Genomic DNA, 21,209 nt, shown 5'->3' with positions numbered 1-21,209 from the left:
AGGGCGGGGACAGTTGGTCTAATAGGAAGCTGGGGCACCAGGGCCTGGTGCCCATGTCACCCTGGCGGACGAAAGCATCTTATGAGTCAGAGCACACGGGTGGGGTCGTGCGGTGTGTCTGTGGGCCGCTGTGGGCGGGCCTCTTGTCCCGAATGTCCCGGGATTGACGGGAACGTGGTGCCTTGGGGACCCGAGGCAGGCGAGGGGCAGACGGCCACGCTCTCACCCTGGACGGGGGCCCCACGGGCCTTGTTCACACAGAGCCCCACCCTCGGGCTGCCGGCTGTCGCTCCTCAGGGACCTGGGGCTGCACCCTTACCGCCTGTGCTTCCTCTGCAGCTGGGGGCCCTGACCCCTCTCCACATCGCGGCCGCCCTCCCCGGGGAGGAGGGCGTCAAGATAACGGAGCTGCTGCTGCATGCCATCACCGACGTGGATGCCAGGGCGGCCGACCAGGATGACGTGTACAAGCAGGGCAAGGTGGGCGTCCGCCCTGTGGAGGGTGGGGTCCCTCTGCAGGCGCTGTGAGGTCCCCACAGGAGGGTGCCTGGCACCCTGTGAGCCGCAGGCCAGCCTGGATCCGGGCAGCGTGCGCCTGGTCACACCCGCAGTCGTCTGTGCGAGCTGGGGCCCGTCTGGGCAGAGGGAGGCAGTGTGGCTTGGGCACCAAGTGTGAACACTCTGCACACAGGCCTGTAGTGTGGGAGAGGCATGCACACTTGATGAATGTGAGTGAGAACCTGCTTCTTCAGGCAGCTCACAAAGCCCGGGGGTCCTTGCCGGGGTAGCCGGGCCCCCGGGAGGGCATTCTGTAGGAAGCTCTGTCTCACTCCACTCGGGGGTGCCCCTCTGCCTGGAGACACGTCTGCCCAGGGCCGCACTCCCTGGCCGGGTCTTCCTGCCCCTCCTGCCTCCCAGCCGCCCCTCCGTCCCCTGGGCCACCTCTAGGCTGCTGCCATCTGAGAAGGCCGGCCTGGAGCCCTGCAGGCTCTGCGTTCCCGAGGTGCCTGGGGGAGTCGGGCTATGGGCCTCCTCAGGCAGCCTCCAGGTCCGCCCCGCCCTCAGGGAGCCTCGTGTCCCCAGACCAGGGCTCAGGGCCCAGTGCCCCCTGCCAACCTGCTCCAACACGTGATGGGGAGGGGAATGGACCCTCAGGGGGCGGGGCAGGCTGCCGAGTGGGTGACTGACACTGCAGAAGGGCCTGGGGGCCAGAGGTGGGGCATGGAGCCCTCTGGGTGGGGTTCTGGGGCGGAGGGCTGGAGAGGCAGAGCTTGGTCCTGGCACATGCAGCGACACCCCTGCCTCAGCAAGGCCATGCCGAGGCCCCCTCCGCCATGCAGCCCTCCCAGCCTTCCTCCTCCAGGCTGAGCCCCTGAGCATCCACCCGAGCCTCATTCAGCCGCCAGCGCCCGAGGGCATGGGGCCGTGTTGAGAAGTCAGGGTGGCTCACAGGGCACCGCTGCGCGTGGCCCTGGGGGAGCCCTGGGTGTGAGCTGCTGCCTGCAGGGGGCACAGGGCCTGGGCGGCACATGGTGGGTCTCTGCACTCTCGGGGGATGGGCTCGAGGGCGACCCTCAACCCCTCTGTCTGCCCACAGCTGAACCTGCCACCTTCCAGCCTGAAGCTCAACAACGAAGCGGGCCCGCCCAGCATCTACTACAGCAAGTGCACGTCCGTCCCCGACGAGGGGGGCAGAACGGCCCTGCACGTGGCCTGTGAGCGGGAGGACAGCCACAGGGTGAGGCGGCCTTCCAGGTGGGCCGGGGGGTGTGCACGGGCGCCTTGAAGTGTACCCGTGAGTTCCCGTCCATGAGTGTGCATGTGTCTGTGTGCAGGCGTGTGTGTCCGTGTGCAGAGCCTGCAGCCCTGGTGGGCTAAGCCAGGCCTCCCCGTGGCCACGCGAGCAGACCTGGGCGTGTCTGCCCCTGGCTGCTGTGGCCCAGACCAGGGTCCCCCAGCTACAGGTCATCCTCCCTGAGTGGGCCCCGGACTCGGGGGACTGGGTCAGGTCGGCAGTGAGCTGGGACATGCTGAGTTGAGATAGGATACGAAGCATCATGGAACTCGTGTGCACAGATGTGTTATTTCAGAGCACGTGTTGGGGACATGCGTCCACACGCAGGCCTGTGTACCTGGGCGTGGGGGCCCGGGTTGCCTCGTGAAGTCACTGTCTTACTGCAGGCGGCGGTCACACACGTCTGTGCTGTGAGCCCATCGCCCCCCGGACGGTGACCCCGTCTGGCACCTCTGCCTCCTGTCCGCCTTGGGGATCAGCTCGCATGTGGCAGGTGCAGGAACCCCTTGGAGGATGGGTGCAAGGGGCCTCAGGGGAGCTGGGGAGCTGGACCAGAGAACCCCCGAGTGCGTGATGCACGGAGCCTCCGTTTACCTGCCTAAACAATGAGACAGCAGCGGCCTCATGGGCCTGCGGCAGGAGGTCTTTGTCACTGCCCAGGATGAGGGTTACACGTGCCGCCTCGATGGGCGCTGTGAGGGCCTGAGTGGGGGTGGATGCCCACACAATGCTGGCAGGGGACCACCTGCTCCGGAACACCCCTGTCTCACCAACGCATCCTCGGGATGTGTCACTGCCCTCCCAGAGAGGGGCGGCGAGCCCAGACTGAGGCTGGGGACAGCAATGTTCCAGGAAGGCGGGCTGCCCAAGGCCCATGGTCAGCAAATTGGAGCCCTGGGCTTGGAGCACAGCTCTTTCTAGCTCACACGTCTTTGTCCTTTGTACTGATTTTGGATTTGGAAAAAAGTTAAGAGGAAACAAAGTCAGGAGACACCATAGGCCACATCCTCATCAGATCAAGGACAGATCAATAGTGTAAAGTCTAGTTCTAAGACGTGAGGGCTGCAGCCATCCAGCCATCATGCCTGCATTCCAGCAGGGAGAGTGAGAAGAGGGGAAGCTTCCCAGGAACCCCTTGGCACACTTCTGTGGGCTCCCCTTGGCCTGGCCAGTGAGGCTGGCAAAGGGGGTGGTCTTGCAGGGTGGCCCAGCTGGCCCCTGGGGTCTGCATGTCTGCAGGGCAGCAGGGGTTCAGCAGAGTGCTCTGTGGTGAGGAGAGTCCGGGTCAACTCCCGCGGGCACATCCCAGAGAGGAGGACGGGGAAGCCAATAGCTTCCTTGGGGGCGAAGGGCTGAAAGTGCCCCTGCGTTCCTTGCTCCTGGTGTGTCCTGGTGAAGGGCTCATCCTCGGCCCCACCTGCCGTGTGCCCGGCCCAGCTGCAGTAGTCCCGACACAGAGGCAACAGCTCTGTTAGAGTCTGCAATAGCCGTAGTAGAGCGGCCCCAACTCTCCTCTTTTCTTCAAATCAACTTACTCATCACCGACATCCCTGTTTTCCATCTTAAATGATCAACGTTTGGAAAGCCTCTTCTCAGCTTGAGGATCCACCCACCATTCACTATCCAGCGTTCAGGGCACTTGGTGTGCCAGGCAGGGCCCTAGTACAAGGGAGGAGCAGTCAGTGGCCGGGCTCACCGCACGCTGTGTGAGTTTCCCCTGGAGGGGACGCGCCCCTGTAACCCGCCGTCCCGCCTCTCTCCTGCCCAGTGCGCCAGGGACGTCGTCCGGCTCCTGCTGGCCCACAGAGCCAACCCCAGCTCGCTGTGGAGCGGCCACTCCCCGCTCTCCCTGTCCATCGCCAGTGGCAATGACCTGGTGAGCAAGTCCTACCCTGCTGGTGTACCTGCGTGTGTCTGTCTCGTGCCCCCTCTCCAACACAGGCTCTGGGATATGCTGTCCTTGAGGTGCCCCAGGGACAGCATGGTGTGATTGCCGGAGGGTCCCCTCCCGCGAGGATGGGGGGTGCGCCCTACAGAGGGAAGGGTGGAGGGAGGAAGTGAGCATGAAGGTGAGGGCACACCCGGGAGGTGCTGACTCAGCCTCAGAGCACTGGGAGGCCACCCTGGGTGGTTCCCACCTTCCCCAGCTGCCAAGGAAGGTGTTTGTTCTTCCACCCACCCATCCAGCCACCCCCCTGACTAGCCCACCCAGTCATCCACTCGTCCACCCAGTCAGCCGTCCATCCATCCTCCCAGTGATCCACTCATCCACTTGGTCATCCACTCACCCATCCTCCCAGTCATCCACTCATCCACTTGGTCACCCACTCATCCATCCTCCCAGTCAGCAGTCCATCCATCCCTCCACACTCCCAGTCATCCACTCGTCCACCCAGTCAGCCATCCATCCATCCTCCCAGTCATCCACTCATCCACTTGGTCATCCACTCATCCATCCTCCCAGTCAGCAGTCCATCCATCCCTCCACACTCCCAGTCATCCTCTCGTTCACCCCGTCAGCAGTCCATCCATCCCTCCACACTCCCAGTCATCCACTCGTCCACCCAGTCAGCCGTCCATCCATCCTCCCAGTCATCCACTCATCCACTTGGTCATCCACTCATCCATCCTCCCAGTCAGCAGTCCATCCATCCCTCCACACTCCCAGTCATCCTCTCGTTCACCCCGTCAGCAGTCCATCCATCCCTCCACACTCCCAGTCATCCACTCGTCCACCCAGTCAGCCGTCCATCCATCCTCCCAGTGACCCACTCATCCACTCGGTCACCCACTCATCCATCCTCCCAGTCAGCAGTCCATCCATCCCTCCACACTCCCAGTCATCCACTCGTCCACCCAGTCAGCCGTCCATCCATCCTCCCAGTCATCCACTCATCCACTTGGTCACCCACTCATCCATCCTCCCAGTCAGCAGTCCATCCATCCCTCCACACTCCCAGTCATCCACTCGTCCACCCAGTCAGCCGTCCATCCATCCTCCCAGTCATCCACTCATCCACTTGGTCATCCACTCATCCATCCTCCCAGTCAGCAGTCCATCCATCCCTCCACACTCCCAGTCATCCTCTCGTTCACCCCGTCAGCAGTCCATCCATCCCTCCACACTCCCAGTCATCCACTCGTCCACCCAGTCAGCCGTCCATCCATCCTCCCAGTCATCCACTCATCCACTTGGTCACCCACTCACCCATCCTCCCAGTCAGCAGTCCATCCATCCCTCCACACTCCCAGTCATCCACTCGTCCACCCAGTCAGCCGTCCATCCATCCTCCCAGTCATCCACTCATCCACTTGGTCATCCACTCATCCATCCTCCCAGTCAGCAGTCCTTCCATCCCTCCACACTCCCAGTCATCCTCTCGTTCACCCCGTCAGCAGTCCATCCATCCCTCCACACTCCCAGTCATCCACTCGTCCACCCAGTCAGCCGTCCATCCATCCTCCCAGTGACCCACTCATCCACTCGGTCACCCACTCATCCATCCTCCCAGTCAGCAGTCCATCCATCCCTCCACACTCCCAGTCATCCACTCGTCCACCCAGTCAGCCGTCCATCCATCCTCCCAGTCATCCACTCATCCACTCGGTCACCCACTCATCCATCCTCCCAGTCAGCAGTCCATCCATCCCTCCACACTCCCAGTCATCCACTCATCCACTTGGTCATCCACTCATCCACTTGGTCATCCACTCACCCATCCTCCCAGTCAGCAGTCCATCCATCCCTCCACACTCCCAGTCATCCACTCGTCCACCCAGTCAGCCGTCCATCCATCCTCCCAGTCATCCACTCATCCACTCGGTCACCCACTCATCCATCCTCCCAGTCCTGCACTTTCCCTTCTTTCCATTCATTTATCCACCTCCACATCCACCTGCCCACCCACCCCTCCACCCCTCCATTCTTCATCATCCATCCCTCCTTCTGTCTTGTTCAGTCGCTCAGTCGTAGCCAGCTCTTTGCAACCCCATGGACTGCAGCACGCTAGGCCTCCCTGTCCATCACCAACTCCCAGAGCTCACTCAAACTCATGTCCATTGAGTCAGTGATGCCCTCCAACCATCTCATCCTCTGTCGTCCCCTTCTCCTCCTGCCCTCAGTCTTTCCCAGCATCAGGGTCTTTTCAAATGAGTCAGCTCTTCATATCAGGTGGCCAAAGTATTGGAGTTTCAGCTTCAGCATCAGTCCTTCCAATGAATATTCAGGACTGATTTCCTTTAGGATGGACTGGTTGGATTTTCTTGCTGTCCAAGGGACTCTCAAGAGTCTTCTCCAACACCACAGTTCAAAAGCATCAATTCTTCGGCGCTCAGCTTTCTTTGTAGTCCAACTCTCACATCCATAGGTGACCACTGGAAAAACCATAGCCTTGACTAGACGGACCTTTGTTGGCAAAGTAATGTCTCTGCTTTTTAATACACAGTATAGTTTTGTCATAGCTTTTCTTCCAAGGAGCAAGTGTGTTTTAATTTCATTGCTGCAGTCAGCATCCACAGAGATTTTGGAGCCCAAGAAAATACAGTCTGCCACTGTTTCCGTTTTTTCCCCATCTATTTGCCACAAAGTGATGGGACCAGATGCCGTGATCTTCATTTTTTGAGTGTGGAGTTTTAAGCCAGCTTTTTCATTCTCCTCTTTCAGCCTCATCAAGAGGCTCTTTAGTCCCACTTCGCTTTCTGCCATTAGGGTAGTGTGGTCTGCATAGCTGAGGTTGTTGGTATTCCTTTATATCTACCCATCTATAATCCACCCACCTATTCATCCTTTCATTTAGCTGTTATTTTTTGAGCATGGTCTATGTACCAGGCAGGCACCATTCCAGGCACTAGGTGTTGAATAAAACAGGAGTGTCAGGGATCATACGTTCTAGTTGGGGCAGATGGACCACAGTCCGGTGTGTGACAGTGTCAGGCAGTAAGTTTATGAAGAAAGTGATGATGGGTGAGGGGAGGAGAATGATGGGGGCTCCTTCAGCTGGGTGGCGGGAGGGCCTCTCTGGTGAGATGGCATTTCGGGGAGGCCTGAGGCAGCCATTGTTGGTGAGGGGCTGGGGCTCCCGTGTCCCTTCTGCTGGCCCCTCTGCCTCCTGCCTTGGCTCGTGCACCGAGTCATTCACTCAGCGGGTCACGCGGGCACCTGCTCTATGACCAGCCCTGGAGTGGGGGACAGGCAGCCTGGAGGAGAGCCTCACCCCAGGCACAGAAGCTCCCGGAGGGCCAAGCTCGGTGTCTCGTGTGTCTGGAGCAGCTGCTCTGACTCCGGGCTCCCCGGGGGCCCCTGGGCTAGCGACTGGGGATGCAGCAGGGAGCAAGGGAGCCCCTTCCTCTGCACGTGCTCAGGTGATCACGGTGACTGGCTGCCCCGGGTAGAGGCAGGCCGGTCCCAGGGACATGGACCAGCAGGACGTGTGCCTGACCCTGTGGGGTGAGAGGCCCAGCAGGATCCGGCTGCGTCCCCGGGTGGAAAGCAGAGAGGCACCGGGACCACTTCTGAGCAACTGGATATTGTTCTGAGGAAGCCCTGGACCTGGGCTGCCCTGGGGAGTGGGAGCCCTCACTAGGGAGCAGCCGCTTGGCCGCCCCAGGCTCCCCATCTGAGCCGCGGCCCCTGGGGGTGGGAAGCAGGGAAGCCGCCCCGCATGGCTTGGCTCCAGGCGCTTCCTCCGGTCATCGGGAGGGAGCGCGGTGGGTGCTGACAGGCCTGTCTGTGTCCAGATTGTGAAGGAGCTGCTGTCCTACGGAGCTGACCCCAACATGCTTCTGACCAAAGGCTTGGGCAGCGCCCTGTGCGTCGCCTGTGACATCACCTATGAGAGCCAGAGGAGCCTGGAGAGCAGGCTGGCCCTGGTGAGCCGGGGCGGGGCCGGCCCTGGGGCGGGAGGGTAGAAAGGCGGAGGCCTGGCTGGTAGGGTCTGGGGTCTGCACTGGACCCTCTGTCTGGCCCTGCTTGCAGCAAGGTGCTTCATGGTGCTTCGTGGGCTCTTGCTCTGTGTTCAAGACTTGATGTTCCAAACACTTGAGAAAGTACAAACAATTCTTGCCTTTTATAGTTTATAGACCTAAAATATGTTAGTGGCAAGCCCACTCAAAAGGCCAGACAAGAGTCCCTAGTTTGTCTTGAGAGACATTGGGCTTGGCTTTGGTCTGGCTGCAGGACTCTAGAGTTTTCAGTGACAGAACCAGATGAGCAGGGATCCAGAAGCTGTATGGGGGGCGGGGGGGATGGGGAGCTGTGCCCGGGGTGGGGGGGGGATGGGAGAGCTGTGTCCTGAGTGGGGGATGGGGAGCTGTGTTCTGAGTGGGGGATGGGGGAGCTGTGTCCTGGGTGGGGAATGGGGAGCTGTGTTCTGAGTGGGGGATGGGGGATGGGGGAGCTGTGTCCTGGGTAGGGGATGGGGGAGCTGTGTCCTGGGTAGGGGATGGGGGAGCTGTGTCCTGGGTGGGAGATGGGGGAGCTGTGCCATGGCGGGGGGATGGGGGAGCTGTATCCTCAGTGGGGGATGGGGAGCTGTGTCCTGAGTGGGGGATGGGGGAGCTGTGTCCTGAGTAGGGGATGGGGGAGCTGTGTCCTGGGTGGGAGATGGTGGAGCTGTGCCATGGCGGGGGGATGGGGGAGCTGTGTCCTGAGTCGGGGATGGGGAGCTGTGTCCTGGGTGGGAGATGGGGAGCTGTGTACCGAGTGGGGGATGGGGAGCTGTGTCCTGTGGGGGGGATGGGGAGCTGTGTCCTGAGTGAGGGATGGGGGAGCTGTGTCCTGGGTGGGGGATGGGGGAGCTGTGTCCTGGGTGGGAGATGGGGGAGCTGTGCCATGGGCGGGGATAGGGGAGCTGTGTCCTGGGTGGGGGATGGGGAGCTGTGTCCTGAGTGGGGGATGGGGAGCTGTGTCCTGTGGGGGGGATGGGGAGCTGTGTCCTGGGTCAGGGTGCTTTCTCTGCTGGAAGCAAAGCTTCACTGGCAGTGCCCCCAGAACCCAGGGTTTTTGTTTGTGAAGAAGGAAGGTTGAGTGATGAGAGGCTGGTGAGTCATTGAGGCCGCCTTGTGTCTCCCCAAATAACGACCCTGCTGACGCCTGCTTGGCAAGTGTGACTTCTGAACTTCCTGTAGATGACAGCGTGATTCTTGTCTGTCACATCGAGCCTTGTGGTTTGTGGTTCTGTCAGCATTTCTCGATGAAACTGTGAAACCAAAGAACCTCTGTGTAGCACAGCATCCTTCCTTGTCGTGGTCTGGGTGGGCGCCTCTGAATGCTGTTTGCTATGAATGCAGTTGGTGCTGCGTCAGGAGCGGAGGACCTTGCCTCGGGTTGTGCCAGGGGTCCAGATGCACACACATGTGCATGCACAGGCACATCACATGCCTGTGCATACATGTGCAAGCACCCCCCACACTCACATAGCTGCTCTCTGCAGCCACACACACATGCATGCACACACATGTCCACACACCTGTGCATACGTGTGCATGAACCACACACTCACATAGCTGCTCTCTGCAACCACACACACATGTCCACATGCCTGTGCACACATGTGCAAGCACCCACCCCTACACACTCACATAGCTGCTCTCTGCAGCCACACACATGCATGCACACACATCCACATGCCTCTGAATACGTGTGCAAGCACCACACACTCACACACACACTTACATAGCTGGTCTCTGCAACCAGGCACACAGCGCCTGTGGTCTTACTGAGTGCCCCGGGTGGTTGGATGGATGGTGAACATGTGCGGACTAGGGCTTTTGGCATCTTTAACCTACAGAACCTGAGAACGAGTCACGGGCTCCCTTGCTCATCCCGAGGCGGGGTGAGCTTGTTCCTACACGGGGTGAACGGGGGTGTGTCCAGGGCTCAGTCTGGAGGCGGAGGTGGTCTGCCGCCCTTCGGCGGTGTTGAGCGCAGGGTGCGTGCGCAGCTTGTTCCTACACGGGGTGAACGGGGGTGTGTCCAGGGCTCAGTCTGGAGGCGGAGGTGGTCTGCCGCCCTTCGGCGGTGTTGAGCGCAGGTTCGTGCGCAGCTTGTTCCTACACGGGGTGAACGGGGGTGTGTCCAGGGCTCAGTCTGGAGGCGGAGGTGGTCTGCCGCCCTTCGGCGGTGTTGAGCGCAGGTGCGTGCGCATACCCTGCTTTTGCCCCTGGCTCTTTAGAAGCGGCAGCTGGGTTTCTGGTCTTTTTGTATCTTGTCCATAATCTGCCTCAACTGCACCTGCACCCAGCTATTTTTAGTCCATTTGGTTTCTTTGTGTTTTGTTTCCGAAGGAGACGTTTGTCCAGGTGCAAGCACTGCAGCAAGGGGCCCAGGTCCCAGTCTCTCAAACAGGCCGGCTCGGGGTTTGCCCTCCTGCCAGTTACAACTAGCGGAGTGGGGCCAGACCTCAGCAGGGTGCCCTGGGGGTGCGGTTGGGTCAGGGAGGGCCGCCCCAGGACCTTGCTCTGAGGGTCGCTCTGAGGACACACCACCCTAATGTGTCGTCCGTCTGTCTTGTCTGTCTTGCTGACACTCCGCACACCTGGGAGGGTGCCCAGCTGGGTGGCCCTGCTCTCCTGCTGGGGGTGAGAGCCCCCTGGTGGCTGGGGCAAATGCGAGCCTTTGACGTGGGCTCTGTTCTCCACAGATTGACCGGCTCATTACTTACGGGGCGGACATCCTGAACCCTGTGACACTTTCACAGGGGGACAAAACGGCCGTGGGCACAGCCGTTGACTATGGCTACTTCAGATTCTTCCAGGTGGGTTGGGTCTCTCACTGGCGATGGGGTGGATCTGGGGCTTTTAGCAACTCTTGGGCAAGGCGGGCCAAAGGTCCCTCGTGCCTCTGACCAAAGTCCTCCCTGGCTTCCTAGAAGGGAAAATCCAGGGCCCCCAAGCATGTGCTGCCAGCATGGCTGCCTGTGTGCCGGCTCTCTGAGTGTTATCCCGGTCTGTCCTCACAATCATCGCCGCGACCACAGTGTGCCCCCATGTCGGCGGTGGGCCAGGGCTGCTGGACCTGCTCCCCCTTGTGGACTGGGGGCCAGGTGCCCCGCACTCAGAGGTGGTGACCGGCACTGGGTTGCAGGACCGGAAGATAGCCCACTGCCCCTTCCATATGCTGATGCCCGCGGAGCGGGAGACATTTCTGGCCCGGAAGAAGCTCCTGGAATACATGGGCCTCCAGCTGCGGCAGGCTGTCTTTGCCAAGGAGTGCCAGTGGGACCCAAAGGTGCTGCATCTGAGCAAGAGAGGTGGGCGTGGCGGGCGCTCGGGCAGGGTGGGGGCGTGGGCGTGGTGGGCTGCCAGCGGGGTGGGCAGCTGCAGTGGGCTCCTCAGGCAGCTCAGAGCCGACCCGGAGGCCCCCTTGGCCTGAGTGTGTGTGACAGGCTTTATGCGTCGTGGAAGAGCATGGGTGCCCTCTGCTAGGGGCTGCATCCCCTGAAGGCTGGCTCCAGGAGGCTGTGTGGGGCATCCCCTGAAGGCCTGGCTCCAGGAGGCTGTGTGGGGTGGGCCAGGAAGGGACATGCCTGCTGGGCCAGTGTCCACCTGGCCCTCACATGTTCTGCCAAGGATGTCTGCAAGGGGAATTGAGAAGGGGGTTCCCAGGCTGGGGAGGTGAGCCTGGGAAGAGAAACTGGGGGGGCCCCATCACAGGTCTGGGAGCATCACCTTTGTCCAGTGTCCCAGCCGGCCCCAGCCCCTGCCGGCCCCGCTGCCACGGTGGGGGATAAGACACCTGAGGAGGGGCGACGCCTGCACCGGGGGTGGGGGCGAGGAACCCTGCCCTGCGGTATGCTTGGTGAGCTGCGCCCTGGGGGTGGAGCTGGTACACAGCCTGGTCGAGGGGTGAAGCCCTGGGTCACCCTCTCCCGAGGGCCCTGCGTGTTCTAGCCCCGTGGAGAGCCAGCCTGAGCTGCAGTCTTGAGTGAGAGCCAGGCGGGTCCTTGGGCGTGGGCGAAGGATCCAGAACCCCATGGCACACAGACGAGGAGCTTGTCTCCTGGCTCAGCTGGCGAAAGAGAGTGGACTCCCGGGGAAGCCCATGGGCCCAGGGCAGGGGCTGTGCCTTCCAGGAGAGGGGGGTGGGGCAGGGCGAGCGGCGAGCCTGGGGCACGGCTGCCTATGTGGCGGGCCGGGACCGGTGGCCTCTCCTCAGCCACACCTCTGCTCCTGTCCGCTGCCCGGAACCCGCACAGCAGGTGATGGGGAGACAGAAGTGGTGCCGGGGGCGCTCAGAGAGCAGCTGGGCGGGGGGACCCCGATGCTCTGCCCTGCTCGACTCCCTTACACGTACCCCACCCCCTAGGCCCCCAGCAACATCGCCGCCCTGCCCACCACCCATGCGTGTGCTCACACACACATGGACCAGCCTCCCCACCTCCCCCACCTGCCAGGCCCCCATCCACACACGTCCATACACACACAACCTCCAAGCCCACACCCACCCACCTTTCCACACACCGTCTGTCTGCACCCCACAGCCTCGAGATGCCCACCTTCCATACACAGCACTCCTCACTGCTGCACACACACTCACACACTAACGTAAACCTGCCAAATCCCCCACAGACCTGCGCACCCTCAGCTCCTCACCCACCTCTGTTGCACACACACGCCAATATCCACTCTTCCTGCACACACAAAATAAGACCCCTGTTCCCCAGCCCACAAATAGTTACTAACCAGATGCCCACCTACACGCTCACACACATCCCTACCAACTGCTCACCTCCACCACCCCTCACACCCCTGTCCTCACACACCTGCTACCCCAGCCCAGCCCCCACACAAGCCCCCAGGAACCAACCCCCTCACCCCCCACATACCCACACCATTCCTCCCCACATGCACACTCATCCCATCCTTCCCCACAGAACCGCCTTGCACCCTGTTACACATACACACCCACCATCCATCATAACCCTCCCCACCCCCACGCTCACCAGCCCACCCACAGCCACGCACGTCCACTCACCCTCACACCAGCTCGTGGCCGCCGACCACCTCATAGCTGCGTGCCCACACATGACCTCCCTGTCCTGTCGGGTCAGGGGCTGTGAAGGTACCGTGGCCTGAGTTCAGCAGGGCGGGGGATGCCTAGACAACAAGCGGGTGTTTGCTCAGTTCAGGAGGCTGGAGACCGAGCTCCGGGAGCAGGCGTGGCCGGTTCTGGGGAGGGCTGCTTCCTGGCTCCTCGACACGGGAGGGAGAGCGTGCACTTCCTCTTTTTACAGGGTACTAATCCCACCAGAGGGGTCTGCCCCATCACCCCAAAGCCCCCATCCAAGTCTCGTGGCGTTGGGGTTAGGCTTTCAGCAAATTAATCTTGGAAGGATACAGGTGTGTCCATAACACCCCCCTGCCCCCGACTCAAACACAAACCTCCCCTACCCTGTCACCTGCACACCGCCCACCACACAAATAACGACTGTCAGCCCCAGAGGGGGCGTGATGATGAGAAATGAGCAGGTCCCCAGTGAAACGCGGGCACCGCTGAGCACAGCCACGTGGGCATAATGGAGAGAGGGGAGCAGGACATGTAGTGGAAGATACCGTGATGAAAACACCCAAAATCTGTTGAAAATTGTCAACCTATATACCCAGAGAGCTTAATGAACTCCCAATAGGATAAACACAGACACCCACAGACACACGACAGTTAAAATACTGAGACCGAATGATTCGTCACAAGGGGACCCCAGTGAAGTCAGCAGTTGGCCCCTCGTCAGAAGCCACGAAGGCCAGGAGGCAGTGGTATGTCATAGTCAAGTGCTCAAAGCGGTAAGCTTCAGCTGAGAATCCTAGATCCAGCAAAGCTGGAGGAAGGTGACAGAAAGGCATTCCTGAAGAAGGAACCCTTGAGAATTTGTCCCTCGTAGTCCTGCTTTACAGGAAGTACTAAAGCACGTAACTCCAGATGGAAATCAAGTCCCCCATGTGCATAAAGAGCACTGGCAGAGCTAATTGTAAAAATAAAAAATAAATGCATGTTTTCTTAACAGGTTTAAAAAGAAATTTGCATGATTTATATATAACCACTTTATAGAAACATTACTATAAGCATATACGTATGGATTTTATTTATTGTAATCCTGGTGGCTCAGGTGGTAAAGAATCCATCTGCAATGCGGGAGACCTGAGTTCGATCCCTGGGTTGGGAAGATCCCCTGGAGAAGGGAACAGCTACCCACTCCAGTATTCTGGCCTGGAGAATTCCATGAGCTGTATGGTCCATGGAGTCGCAAAGAGTCAGATTACTGAGTGACTTTCACTTTCAAGGAAATAACAAAAAGTATAGTTTAAAATAATTAAAGAAATTAAACATTACATTTAAAAGTATTCACTTAATGCAAAAAAGTAAATAAAGGAGGAGTAGAAGGACGAAAATATGAGACACGCAGAAAACAAAACGTGAAACAGCAAACGTAAACCCAGCGGTGTCAGGGATAACGCCAAGTGTGAGTGGACCAAATGATACAGTCAAGAGGCAGAAACCAGTAAACCCAGCGGTGTCAGGGATAACGCCCAGTGTGAGTGGACCGAATGATACAGTCAAGAGGCAGAAACCAGTAAACCCAGCGATGTCAGGGATAACGCCTAGTGTGAGTGGACCGAATGATACAGTCAAGAGGCAGAAACCAGTAAACCCAGTGGTGTCAGGGATAACGCCAAGTGTGAGTGGACCGAATAATACAGTCAAGAGGCAGAAACCAGTAAACCCAGCGGTGTCAGGGATAACGCCCAGTGTGAGTGGACCGAATGATACAGTCAAGAGGCAGAAACCAGTAAACCCAGTGGTGTCAGGGATAACGCCAAGTGTGAGTGGACCGAATAATACAGTCAAGAGGCAGAAACCAGTAAACCCAGCGGTGTCAGGGATAACGCCCAGTGTGAGTGGACCGAATGATACAGTCAAGAGGCAGAAACCAGTAAACCCAGCGATGTCAGGGATAACGCCTAGTGTGAGTGGACCGAATGATACAGTCAAGAGGCAGAAACCAGTAAACCCAGCGATGTCAGGGATAACGCCAAGTGTGAGTGGACCGAATGATACAGTCAAGAGGCAGAAACCAGTAAACCCAGCAGTGTCAGGGATAACGCCCAGTGTGAGTGGACCGAATAATACAGTCAAGAGGCAGAAACCATTAGACGAATAAAAATAAGAAAAGTCTATTTACATGCTCCCCACAGGAGACATATTTTAGACTCAGTGATGCAAAGAGATTGGAAGTAAAATGAAAACAGAATTTTACATCATGAAAATCACAACCACGAGAAGGCTGGAGTAGCTACACTTATGTCACCTAAAAGTGGACTTTAAAGCAAAAATATTACGGACAATAAAGAGGGACATTTTTAAATGATGAAAGAGTCAGTTAATCAGGGAGATAAAGTAATTATAAACCTATATACATCTACCAGCAGACACCCAAATAAACAAAGCAGAAAAGACACACGTGAAATGCAACATAAATAATTCAATAATAAAATGGTTGGAGATGTCAATTTCCGATGTTCAATAATTTGTAGAAAATCTAGGCACAAAATCATAGAGAAAAGAAGATTGAGCAATACTGTTAGACTAGAGAGGACAGGGAATCCTGGCGTGCTACAGTCCATGGGGTCACAAAGAGTCGGGCACGACTCAGTTGACTGAACACACACACACACACACACACACACACACATTGGACCACGAGACCTAATGCATTTACAGACACTATAACCACCAAGCTTCAGATGCATATTCTTCTCAAGTGCATGTGGGATGTTGTTCAGGGCAGACCATGTGCCCGGTCAAAAGAACACCCCCCCCAAACTCTTAATACATTTATAGGCATAGAAAGAATGCAAATTAGGTACTCTAGCCACAACAGAATGGAATTAGAAATGAGTATAACAGGAAGACATTTGGAGATATCACATAAAACAATATGCTTCTAAATAACCAGGGGGTCAAGGAAGAAATTAAAAAAGCAATTAGAAAGTACTTTGGTATGAATGCAGAAGAAGACAACATATCAAAACTCATGGAATGCAGCTAAAGCAGTGATTGCAGGGAATGTATAGCTATGAATGCTTATATTAAAAGGAAAATCTCAATCAATAACCTAACCGTGCTCCCTAAAACACCTGCAAAAGGAGAGCTCACTAAACCTGAAGTAAGCTAGTTTGCCACTAGATAAATGTATGTGTGTCTTTTAGAGAGAATATTAGACAAATAGAGGATAGAAAAGTAATAGAGAAAATCAATAAACCTTGGAAATGGTTCATTGAAAAAATCAGGAAAACGGATACATTTGGCTAGATTTACCAGGAAAAAAATGAAGACTCAAATTACTAAAAGCAGAATTAAAAGAGTAGACATTACTACCAAACATTTAGGAGTGAAAAGAATTATGAGAGAATACTATGAACAACTTTATGACAACGAGTTGGAGCACCGATGAAACGGACAAGTTGCTGAAAACATAGCATGTACCACAACTCATTAAAGAGGGAATTAAAAATCTGCCCAGATTTATGACAATTAAAAAGATTGCGTAAGTAACAAAAAACCTCCAAACAAAGGGAAACCCAGGTACAGATGGCTCCACTGGTAAAGTATACCAAACATTTAACATGGAATTAGCACAAATCCTTTTCATGAGAAAATTAAAGAGAAAGGAACACTTCCTAACTTACAAAGCCTCATTACTGATTCCAAAGCCAGACAATAGCATTATAAGAAAACTAAAGACCAATATCCTTTATGAATATAAATGCAAAAATCTACAACAAAATACTAATGAACTGGGACTTCCCTGACAGTCTAGTGGCTAAGTCCCTCTGCTTCCAAGGCAGGGGCACGAGGCCCATCCCTGGTTGGGCAACTAAGATCCCCATGCTGCACACTGTGGCCAGAAATACACATACAGCAGCAAAGCAAACTCAGCATCGTGCCAAAGAACTGCCTACCGTGACTGAGTGGGATCTACTCCAGAAATGCAAGGATGCTTTAACAACAACAAAATTGTCAATGCAATATACTACACTATTAAAATGAAAGAAAAAATTCAATTGATGTAAAAGCAGAAAACTGATGTAGAAAATCCAACATCCTTTCATGATGAAACACAACAAAGGAGAGAAGGGCATTGCTTTCACCTGATGAACGGCGCCTGAGAGAAAACCCCCACCGCACACGTCAAGTCAGTGTTGAGAGGCTGGGCACATGCTCACCCCAAGGTCGGGAAGAGGACGGAAACGTGTTCTCTCCCCCTTTCCATGTAACATTGTACCAGAATTGTAAACTATGCAATTAGACAAGAAAAATGAATGAAAGGCATCTGATTTGCAAAGGAGAGTTAAAGTTACATCTTGCTTTATCGCCAGCTCCCCCAGAAGCGTCACTCTGGTGCCAGTTGGTTCGGGAGGGTACGTTGGCCCTGCCCAGTCTGTCACTCACAGAGCTGCTTCCGGACCCCACAACGGCATGGGGAGTGGTCCTGGGGGCTGGGGGGCATGAAGAGCGAGGAAGGAGGGTCTCCCACATTCTCTACTCTCCTGGCCAACAGGTGTTTCTTTGTGGGGCTCCTCGTGTTAAGGGGTGCCGGGGGAGTGGAGGATGCGTGGCCTTCCCTTGAGAGGACTGATGCGTTGTCTAAGGACGGGAAAGCAGAGGGTGCGGTTCAGCATCAGCTGGTTACTGTGGGGGGCTCGCTGCTCTCCTGTCCCCCAGCCCTCTGGGCGTCCTGCCGCCAGTGGCCAGAGAGCAGAGCCAAGGGTCTCTAGACCAGAGGGGCATGTGAGCTGGCCAAGGCCAGAGGGAACCTGGTGCTGCCCCGTGGCCATTAAAGGTGGAGTCGGGAACCCGGAGCTGGGGCCGACGGCCAGGAGGCTTGCAGAGCTCATGGACGCACCCTGCTCTGCACCCTCGGACCTGCTGGGGGCTGCTCAAGCACTGTGCTGCCCACCCCGCCGGCCTTGCAGGGCCAGGGAGGGGGCTCACTGGGTGGTGGAGGCGGGCAGCACAGTGCCGCCCTCCACACGTGGGCATCATGCATGACCGGGGGCCGTGGAGGCTGACATGGGTCTCTCTTGGTGCAGCGGAGCTGGCCCCCTGCCTCCGGCTGAAGCGGAGGGGCGGTATGCCCAAGGGGCAGGACCTGCCGGAGCAGGAGCAGTAAGTGCTGGGTGCTGCCCGGCTGGGTGGTGCTGCTGAGCCCGCCGCGACCTCCCTGCCCGGGGCAGGGTTGCTCCCGAGAGGCCCAGCTCTGCTGCCGGCCGTGGCTCAAGCCAGGATGGGGGCGGGGGGGTTGCAGGCTCACCTGTGGACTGGCCTCTGTGGCTCTGGGTGGGTTCCATGGCCCCCAGCGGGGGGAGTGGCTAAGTGGGGTTGAGCCCAGCTCTGCTGCTCGGAGACGCCCCCCACCCCTGTCAAGGCGGAGGTGCTGCCCTGCGCCCGACACCCTCCCTGCCCCTCCACTGCTGGCCCCCTTGGGCCTCAGCTCTGCCCCGTCCCTGCTGTTGGGGGCAGTCTCTGGATGCCCAATGCTGTGTTATCCCCATGGGCATCCCAGATAGTTTCTGCCCAGGAAACCCTGGTGGGCAGGGTGGGGGTGGTGGGCAGGAGGGGGAAGGGCATGCACCCAGCTCACTGCCCCATGCCCCCTGCAGGCCCACCCAGAACTGGCTCCCCCACTGCAGACTCCTTCCACCCCCTTGCCATGGTGATGACGTGAGGGTCTCCGAGTAGGGGGGTGTCATTTCCTGCCCGCTCGGGTTGGCCAGCACAGGGTGGGGGCTTGTTTCCTGTTCTTGGTAGCACTGGGCTGGACATGCTTAGACCAGGGCTTACGAGCCGGCCACTCTGAGCGCAGGACGTGGCGGGTCCTGGCGCCCAGGGCCTCAGGCACACGTGCCGGGTGCCCCCTGACTGCCTGCCCGCTCCCTTGCAGGATTCCCTTCTTCAAGTTCTGCTACCAGTGCGGCCGCTCCATCGGGGTGCGCCTGGCACCGTGCACCCGCTGCTATGGGATCCTGACCTGCAGCAAGTACTGCAAGACCAAGGCCTGGTCCGACTTCCACAAGAAGGACTGCAACGCCCTCATGGCCATCGGTGAGTCCAGGCGGTGGCTGGGCTGCTGCAGGGCTGGCAGGGTGACCCCGGTCGTGCCCCGAAATCTCCCCAGTTCAAGCCACTTTGTGGAATTCCTTGGGAGGGGGCTGTGTGGGGACAGGGAGGCACGCAGGGAGGAGAGCCCGGGGCTGAGGGCGATGACTTTCCCTGGCCCTGCTGCTACGGCGAGGCCGCTGGTGGGTGGGGCGCTGTGCAGAACTGTCCCCTGGGACATGGCTAGGCAGCCTGGGCCCTGTTGGGGTCGGGGTGGGGGGAAGCAGGGATGCCCTGTTCTTTCTTAGACCCTGTCCTCGGCTCCAGTGAAGGCTGGACGGACCCCTGCCCTTGGGCCCGTGCCCCTGGAGCATCCCCTCCGTTTCCCACTCTATGAAATGGGTCTTTTAGTAACAGACTGCTGTGGGGGGCACCCTGGATCTGGCCACAGCGCCCTCACCTCAGGGGCTGCAGGACAGAGGCCTGGGTCATCTCTGAGGAGCAGTTACCTGGTTCTCACCGTGTATCCCGCACACATGTGAGCTCTGAGCAGAGCGTGCCTGTGCAGCGCTCACCCCACGTCGGGCCCTGGGCTCCGGGTGCCCCTGCTGTGGTGGAAAGAGGGGAGGCCCAAGAGCAGAGACTGCTCTGGGCGGTGCTTCCAGCAGCTGCCACTGTCCTGCGCGGGCATGTGGGCTCCTCAGGGACGTCCCGGCCTCTCACCTCCAGGCTCCCCGCTCCCTGCCAGTTTCTTATCCAGGGGAGCAGCAGGAGGAGGAGTCCTTGAGGGTGGACGGATCTCAGTGAAGAAGCAGCGCTGGGCTCTGCGGCCAGGCAGGCTGGGCTGCCGGTCCCCTCTGCTGGCACCCGCCTGTGGGGCCGCCTCTGGGCTGCTGGCCCTGAGGACTCTAGGGCAGGGGTTCTGCTCACTGACCCTGAAATAAAGCAGCCCTGCTGGAGGGGTTTTAACCCTCTCCACCCCGACCTGGCTTCCCATGTGGCTCTGGTGGTAAAAGAACCCGCCTGCCAGTGCAGGACACATAAGAGATACAGGTTTGATCCCTGGGTGGGGAAGTTCCCCTGGAGGCGAGCATGGCAGCCCACTCCAGTGTTCTTGCCTGGAGAACCCCAGGGACAGAGGAGCCCGGTGGGCGACAGTCCATGGGACCCCAAGGACTCAGCACGACTGAAGCCACAGCAGGCATGCATGCAGCCCTACCCAGGCCAGGGGCTCTGCATCTGGTCTCGCTGGCCCCCTGGCCTCGGCTGTCTGTCGGAGAGGAGGGCGGTGTGTGCACATCAGGACTGGAGTGTGCTCTGGAGGTGCCGCCGGGAGGTGGGGATGTCTGGGCTCATCACAGCTCACAGGAGGTGGGGCGGCACCTCCCGTTCCTGCCCACGGGCTCCAGGATGCCCACTAGTGGCCAGGGCATCCGTTTCTTCCACGTGCATTTACTGAACATCTGCTTTGCCAGGGCTGTTCTAGGGGGGCTGGTGGATGTGGGAATCACCCCCAGTTGAGACGGAGGGGAAACTAGAGGGTGACCGTGAGCCAAGAATGGGGGTCCTGGGTGGCGCGTCTGCCCCCATGGAGGGGCGGGAGGATGGGTGGTGAGGCGTGAGGGCCGGGGACCCCATCTTCTAGCAGGAAGGTGGGAGGTGCTCCAGGGAGGGGCTTGCTGCTGAGAGCAGAATGGTGGGGGGCGGGGTGGGCAGGTGGCAGAGAAGGTGGAGGGGGTTGCAGCCCAGCAGGGGAGGACCCCAACCCAGAAGGCTTTTCACTGGTCAGGGCGGTGTCTGCAGCCGTGCTGGTTTGGCCTGATTTCCAGGGTGTCTTGTCGAGGGCCGGGCTCTCTCGTGGGGCTCCCTCCTTCCCCGAGGGAAGTTCGCTGGGGGCCGTCCCATCTGCTGCTCCCGGCAGGGCTGAGGAAGGCAGCTGGGCAGAGGAGAGGGCCTGGCCGTCGCCCTGGAGCTGGGCTAGCTGTGCAGAGGGGCTCCCCGTGGAGGCTGCGGGTGGGCCTCTGGACCTGCCTCAGCCAGTTCTGGCTGCAAGCCACCTTGGGACACATAATGTGGCTGTGGAGCACCTTCCTGGTACATCTGCCAGAAGGAAACCTTCCTAACGATGACTTCTTACAAGTTACAGAACATGTATACACAAAAGTAAGAAATGGGAAATAAGTTATCCCAGCACCTGGAAATTACCATGGTCGACACTGGTGTGTGTGCTTCCAATTTCATCTGAGAGTCTATATAGACACCAGTGGGAACAGTGAGAGACTTTATTTTCTTGGGCTCCAAAGTCACGGTGGATGGTGACTG

General features: G+C 58.3%; 1 protein-coding gene across 2 annotated transcripts in view; it reads left to right on the top strand.

The window, feature by feature from the left end:
* ANKMY1 (ankyrin repeat and MYND domain containing 1) overlaps window positions 1-21,209 on the top strand; it is a 55,184-nt gene that overhangs the window by 15,667 nt on the left and 18,308 nt on the right. For both annotated transcript variants that reach the window (XM_027538118.1, XM_027538119.1), the window contains exons 10-17: window positions 340-480; window positions 1,598-1,738; window positions 3,564-3,671; window positions 7,532-7,663; window positions 10,435-10,548; window positions 10,878-11,043; window positions 17,882-17,957; window positions 18,733-18,893. In XM_027538118.1, coding sequence (XP_027393919.1) covers window positions 340-480; window positions 1,598-1,738; window positions 3,564-3,671; window positions 7,532-7,663; window positions 10,435-10,548; window positions 10,878-11,043; window positions 17,882-17,957; window positions 18,733-18,893 — 1,039 coding nt within the window. The remainder of the gene's footprint in view (window positions 1-339; window positions 481-1,597; window positions 1,739-3,563; window positions 3,672-7,531; window positions 7,664-10,434; window positions 10,549-10,877; window positions 11,044-17,881; window positions 17,958-18,732; window positions 18,894-21,209) is intronic.

The sequence above is a fragment of the Bos indicus x Bos taurus genome, chromosome 3 (genome assembly GCF_003369695.1).
Source record: "Bos indicus x Bos taurus breed Angus x Brahman F1 hybrid chromosome 3, Bos_hybrid_MaternalHap_v2.0, whole genome shotgun sequence".
Taxonomy (NCBI): domain Eukaryota; kingdom Metazoa; phylum Chordata; class Mammalia; order Artiodactyla; family Bovidae; genus Bos; species Bos indicus x Bos taurus.
Note: the sequence above shows the minus strand (reverse complement) of the source record. Positions and strands in the feature narration are given on the sequence as shown.